This window comes from Aplysia californica, unplaced genomic scaffold, assembly GCF_000002075.1.
Source record: "Aplysia californica isolate F4 #8 unplaced genomic scaffold, AplCal3.0 scaffold00201, whole genome shotgun sequence".
NCBI lineage: Eukaryota > Metazoa > Mollusca > Gastropoda > Aplysiida > Aplysiidae > Aplysia > Aplysia californica.
This window is the reverse complement of record NW_004797471.1, coordinates 1,019,707-1,026,607: the sequence shown is the minus strand read 5'-3', so window position 1 is coordinate 1,026,607 and position 6,901 is coordinate 1,019,707. Positions and strand designations below refer to the sequence as shown.

At 43.7% G+C, this 6,901-nt stretch overlaps 2 protein-coding genes across 2 annotated transcripts in view; both read left to right on the top strand.

The window, feature by feature from the left end:
* Positions 1–6,901, top strand: part of LOC101851410 (kelch-like protein 15) — a gene marked incomplete in the record, with an annotated part of 27,156 nt that overhangs the window by 18,075 nt on the left and 2,180 nt on the right.
* Positions 2,590–6,067, top strand: LOC101851190. The gene has a single exon (XM_005099091.3). The coding sequence runs from the start codon at positions 2,925–2,927 to the stop codon at positions 5,910–5,912; it is 2,988 nt and encodes a 995-aa protein (XP_005099148.1). The 5' UTR covers positions 2,590–2,924; the 3' UTR covers positions 5,913–6,067.

The following is a 6,901-nucleotide window of genomic DNA, read 5'->3' as shown; positions in this document are numbered from 1 at the left end:
AAATAATAATAATAATAATAATAATTTTAAAAAAATAAATAATAATAATAGTAGCAGTACACCGGTTTCGGTAGAGAATCGTAATTATTTATCATACTCTCTTCGCATGACACTCAAACTACGTGAATCCAGTTATACATATATATATATATATATATACACACACACATAAATAATATCCCAACCAACGCACGCCATCGTGAGAACCCACTAAAGGATTGTGCTCGCGCACTCATTAAAAGTGCAAAATGAAAATCACTTTAACTGATTCCGCCCGCAGATAATTTTGAATTCGCACGCAAATAATTTGTGATCGCATCGTGACGTGACGGGTGGTCTAAAAAAAGGTTAAAAAATAAAGATCTGAAATTGACTTTTTTTTACAACCCTGTGTGTGGCATATTGGTATTCAGAATAAAAAGAAATACGATTCAATGATACATGAAAAAAAAAGGGTTGAAATGTAAAGGTGAGGGAAAAAAGAAGATAGGACAGTGATAATAAATGATATGAAGAAAGGGAGCAATAATATAATTATAAGAGCCCCTCTGAGCACTCTACGTCAAAACACAGAAAAACAAAATCCAACAGAGGTTAAATCTATGTGTAGCAACTTAGTTACACGACACCGGTGTGCAAAATAGTCTAGGTTAATTAAAATAATGTTGTTTTCTTATTAATGCACTCATAATAATGTATAAAAGGGCTTGTGAATAAACGTGAATTAAATTTGTCTGTACTGAGTTCACAACTCGAATGTCTTGTTATGTCTCTACTTTGGTGACCCTGTTTCGCTATTTTATTATGTTTTGCTGTTTGTCTGTATTTCACACTGCTGTGTGTCGTATAGTCAGATGAGTACACAGTACACAGACGTGTAGTGAACCGACGTGACCTTTGACCCTGTATCCTTGTATAACTTATTGTATCTACTTGCCTCATGAGATCGGTGGACCAGTAATGAAACACTGGTATTAGGAGTTCCGGGTTGCGGATATAGATAAAAACATGCAGTCTGTTACATCGTGGTGAAATCAAGTGCTCGTCAAAATAATGAAATCGAACAAATCGACATTTTTCGGCCCATGTGGCAATTTTTTATCGGTTTTTCGGTTGGGTTTTTTTGTGTGTTGTTTTTGTGTGTTTTGTTTGGCTTTTTTGTTTTTTAAAAAACTCAACTCCTTTTATTGTCATTTACAAATATACCCCGGTGTGTATTTTAGTGAAAGCAGTTGACCAGGAGCACATAAAAATAAGTTGGGTTTTTTGGGGTTTTTTTTGTAGTTTCACCAAACTTTAGCGACTATTTTCTCGTTAATTTTATTCAGACACCAGGCGACCCCCACCTCCTTCAATCCCAAATATCTCGACATCTATCCAAGATATATTAAATCTAGTTTTTTTAAAGTTGGTTTTGTTTATTTTGCTTGTTTGTTGGTTTGTTTTGTTTGGGGTGGGTTTTTTTGGGGGGTGTTGTTTTTTTTGTCACACAAAAATCAAGACAAATAAATTAGCTTAAAAGCGATACCAATAAATCTATAATTTGCCAAAAAACTTTCAAGAGCCCGACTCCACCTCAGCATAGCACAAATGTTATCCCAGTGATTGAACGCGGCTTCGAAGGTTATCAATCTGTTATCAGCTTATCAGCCTCTGTACTATCGCTCTGACTCAAGTGCTGCAAGGCACAGCTCAGCAATAACACCCGAGACTATTTTGTGTGTGTGTCTGTGTGTGTGTGTGTTTGCTGTGTACGCATTTTATATCGCCGTGTAAACACCGCCCCTCGAAGAGCCTGCTCATAACATACCTAAAGGTAAGCACTTTCATTGTTGTTGTTGTTGTTGTTGTTGTTGTTGTTGTTGTTGTTGTTGTTGTTTCTTCTTCTTCTTCTTCTTCTTCTTCTTCTTCTTCTTCTTCTTCTTCTTCTTTTTTCAAACTTGACTTTTAAGTTCCCTTTTCAAGTTTAAATTCTTTTAGTTAAAATTGTTTTAGTTACATTGTACATTTGAGCTCTAAAGTGTAACGACATGCTTTGATTGAGAGAAGAATCAATTAACCCGAAGACCATCTAATTGTCTCCATTCATTCATTTTCAAATTTAAAGAAAATTTTGTGCTAGTTGAGCTTTAATGAACGATAAGTACATTTGTGTGGGGCAGCGTGGTGAAATCAGGCTCTCGTCAATTTTTGGGCACATCGAGTTATTGGTATCATCTTAAAGCTTGTTCGCTTGTCTTTATTTGAATGAAAAAATATCCATTTATCTTAAATACAAGTCGAGATATTTGAGAATGAAGAAGGTGAAGGTCACATGTTTTCAGAGGTAAAATTAGTGAGAAAATGGTAACCAAAGATTAGTTATTTCCTTAGCTTAAGAGTCCGTGGTAACTGAAAATTTACATCTTTTGTGCCTTTAATCAACATTTTCCAGAAAAATCCACGCAGAAATGAGTTCTTTAATGGGCATGAAAGGTTTTGAGTTCAACAACAAAAATTTGATAAAAATTCACAAACCTGCGGAAAAATGCAAGTTTCTTCACTTTGATTATTTTGACGAGAGCCTGATTCCACCGCACTGGTTCACATTTGATGCTGAGATAGTACAGGTACATAGGAATACAGAAGGATTGGCCTTCACACGTTCTAATATGGCATCCTATATTTTTCATCAGGTTTTACAGCTGTAACTGATCGTCAGGTTTCTAATACAAAGAGCACCAGCTTCTCTCCACATGTTTTACTTCCAACTTCATCCCCGTATAAATTTGTCTCCGAGCCAAGCTGGGTAAAGGAAAACAGAATTTTCAGTGTAGTAAAACTGAGAACTTCAGAAGAGGAGTCTACAGAGCGTTTCAAGATTGTTGTTTTTGTTTTTCAATTTTTTTTCCAAGTTGAACTACGTTTCTTCTACCTATAACATCATGGCGGTCGGAGTGCAGTTGTTTATTTCCGCGGTGAGTTTGGCGATGGTCCGGGGCCTTTCCCCTTACTGCACGCCCGCTCAGAATACTATTGGTAAACCTTTGCCAAATTTGAGCATGAAATCGTTCCGTACCGAGATCGCAGGCAAGAACATCATTAAAAAATACTCTCAGTACTCCAGGGAGACGTTTGATCAACCGAGCAAAAGACTCGCTATTTACACACAAACTCCCCCGGACAACGAGTACACGGCCATCACGGACGGCGTGGAGCAAAGGATGATCGTTATCAAAAACCGGGAGTGTCAGGTGCTGAGTGGCGCTGCTATCGACGCTCCTTTCAGCGCCAACGACGGCACCAGCACGTTCTCCACGACCAGCGTCCTACAGCTGGGTGGTAAGACGACGTATGTGGGACAGACTACCGTGAGGGGGATCAAAGTTGACCACTGGACAAAGTGCGCCTACATATCTGCTTCCAACTCTACCGTCACGTTTGACATTTATCTCTCCGATCCGGATTGGAGCATGCCGTCAGGCCTCCCTATCCCCACCCCGGTCCGGTACGAGATGAAGGGAAAGACTGGCTCGGGCACCGACCTGCAAGATGAGCATCAAGTTTTTGACTACATCAACTTTGAACTTCTCGACACCAAAAAGTATGAGAGCGATTTCGAGATCCCTGTCGGCGTCTACTGCCCGGGTGTCTCGGCCACCAAGAGCCCCCCCCAAATGCCTCGCTCCGTGTCTTATATGTCAGAGCTTAAGAATATACGTATTTCTCACGTCTCTCTGACCAAGGTCCTTTACGACACGGATGACCAGTTTTCCCGCGAAGACAAGCTGAATTTACCGGACAACACTTTTTATGGCGATCCGAAGAACGCTCAAAGCTCTTCTCTCACAAACGTCCGGGACTTTGCCGAAGGTGTCAAGTACGAGGTGCGGGAAGACGGATCCTGCGTCTCCTCCGTGTTCAACGCCTTGGTGAAAGCTAAGGGGAACGACGGCCTGCCTTACCTTGACGACGAGAGCGTCTCCCCCCAGGACGGATACGTCCACATGAAGACCGTCCAGGACTTCTTCCACGCGGACGGTGGTCACTTCAACTATGACAAGGCAGCGGAAGTGAGAGGCATCAAGAGCGATATGTTCACAAAGAATGTAAATTCTACCTATGGAGACGATGGTGTCCACTCTCAGGTCCAACTCTACTTCTCGGCAAATCAGACAACGCAGAGCACATATGGTGCATCACACCTGGTTGAGAGCCAGCTCCTAAGGAGAGCCACTATGAATCAAAATTTACCAATGATTGAGGACATCTATGACTTTATCCCCAACCCACAGTACTCACAAAATCCTTTCGACATTCGCTCCTGTTTTAACGATTCCCAGAAGCTGAACTTCCACATGGTCCTACGCGGCCCCAACATGTCATCCTCTGACGTCAGTGTTGTGGGTCGTGTCCTCAGCCGGAAACTGGCTGTCATGGCGCAAGTCAGTCGTGCTCGCATCCACTGGGATCAGGTCGTCTATGAGGATGGCTTGACCAATGTGATGGGCACGCTCATGGACCGAGGTCCGGCCAGAGACAACTACGGTCCCGCGACTGGCAAGATGGTGGACTTGAGCAAAGTACCCATCAGTAATCAGAAACAGGTAGTTCAGTTGCCCACAGACGACAGTACCATGGCTTCCCTAAGTCCAGATTTCTGTGCCAGGGTCTGTAACGGTCAGAAGTACCAAACAACCGTTACTAAGTGTGACAGCTTCGACTTCTGTCCGGGAAAGTGCCTGTTCTACTGGGGTCACAACCAAGGTGACGTCACGAAGGACTACTACCTCAAACCGGCGTCTGGCTGCAATCACTACCACAAGCTTGTAAATGTCAAACCGGAGCCGGACCTCAAAAAGGCCTGGTCACTCCTCAGGTCGGCAGTCTTCAGTAACCAGGTCAACATCACGATCAACGGCTCCGACTCAGGGCTCAATCATACCTACACCGCCTTCTCCGTCCGGGACCTCAGCACAGAGCTGCAGGGCGTCACAAACGTGGAATCCCCGCTTCACAACTATTTCATTCTTCCAAATGCTGACATCAGCACAGGAGAAACGAGAACCGCAAACGACGAAGATGAGTGCGCTACCGCCTGTTCTAACAGTCTACTCCCGCGCTGCGAGTCGTTCACCTACTGCAACACAAAGCAAAAGTGTCTGATAAGGGAGGAGAAGCCAAAAGTGCAGAACAGCCCAGCCATAGACTGCAAAACGTATGTACGCACGTACTTGGCGTATTTCGAAAAACTTCCGGGAAAATCAGTTCTCAGTGAACTGGCTGCCAAAACTTTTACCACAGTGACAGACTCGGAAGAGTGCGCGCGCAAATGTAAGAATGAGAAGAGCTTCTGGTGTGAGTCTTTCGACTTCTGTTCCGATAATGGAGGCACGTGCGCATTGAGCAAAACTCACTATTACACAACAAGGCCGAACTCCGTCAAGAAAAGCCCAACGTGCACGCACTACTCTAGAAACTATCTCTTCGACTACCAGAAATCGCCGAGCCCGGTGCAGAACCCGGGCAACACAACCACAGCACTCCATGACGTCAGTCTGTCCGAATGCGCCGCCTCGTGCTCTCGGAGCCACGGGGCGTGTAGAACATTTTACTTCTGTCCGGACACCAAATCATGTTTGATCTCAGGCCCCTCAGACTCGGCGCAAGTCTCCGGCGCTCAAAGCGGATTCTGTGACGTGTACAATCAGAATAGAGGAGTGTCTAGTGCGTCTGCGCTGTCCGGCACTGGCAGAGGTGGTGGTGGTGGTAGCGACGGTTACTCCCAGGCTTCTATGGCAGGTCTGGGTGTGGGCATGATCGTGCTGGGTGTGTTGTTGGCGGTTCTGGGCCTGTTTCTGGCAGCACATCTAAAAATAGGTCGAATGGGCAGGGCCGACAATTCTTTTTCCATGGAGGAGCTGAAGGACTGAGCTGACAGCCGACGAGAATGAACTTACTACGTCAAGGTTTTGTGTTTATGTGTGTCTGTGGAAGGGGGGGAGGGGGGTTACAATAATATTATGTGTTGCGTGTGTTTATGATGTGTTGTGTTGTATTGCGTATGCGTACACCTCGTATATGTGTGATGTGTGTGCGTGTGTCTGCGTGAGTGTGTGTGTATGTGTGTGTGTGAGTGTGTGTGTGTGTGTGTGTGTGTGTGTGTGTGTGTGTGTGTGTGGGTTCCCACCCATTTATCCCAATCAATTAAGAGTAAGAGTAGATAATAAGCTATACATAAGACCACGCAGTGAGAGCCAAGGCGAGGGAAATCTCATGCCTGCTCTCTGAGCCCAGATTGTGGAGTGAGAAAACAAATAGGAGGAGCCAGATTCCACTCACACGCATACACACTGACAAACACACACATAAACACACATATACACACTCTCAAACACACATATAAACACATATATACACACTCTCAAACACACACATAAACACACATATACGTACTCTCAAACACACACACACATACACACACACGCATTCTTAAACACAGACATAAAACTATACAACACACATTTTACCCAATAGAAGAGAGAGAGAGAGAGAGAGAGAGAGCAGGGGGAGGGGAGGGTAGAGAGGAAGAAACGTCGGAACTCTACCTCTTTTTCTTCCTCATTTCGTTTATCACATCTTATCCCATGCAACCCGTCCAACTTTCCCCGCTTTAAATGATAAGAGATAAACACAGGCGTGAAGCTATTGTCGTTAAGCTCTATCATTTGGAACAATAACTCAGGGCCGTCTGTTGTTTCAGGAACAAGAAAGAGAAAAAACAAAGTAATCCCCACACCAAAAAAATAAAATAAAAAATGAAAAAATGAAAAAAAAAAGCAAAAAAAAAAAGCAAAACAACAACAATATCGAGAGAGAGAGAGAGAGAGAGAGAGAGAGAGAGAGAGAGAAAAGAGAGAGA

What these genes read in the sequence shown, in the direction of transcription:
- LOC101851190 (XM_005099091.3), top strand. Translation starts at nt 2,925, where the DNA reads ATGGCGGTCGGAGTGCAGTTGTTTATTTCCGCGGTGAGTTTGGCGATG.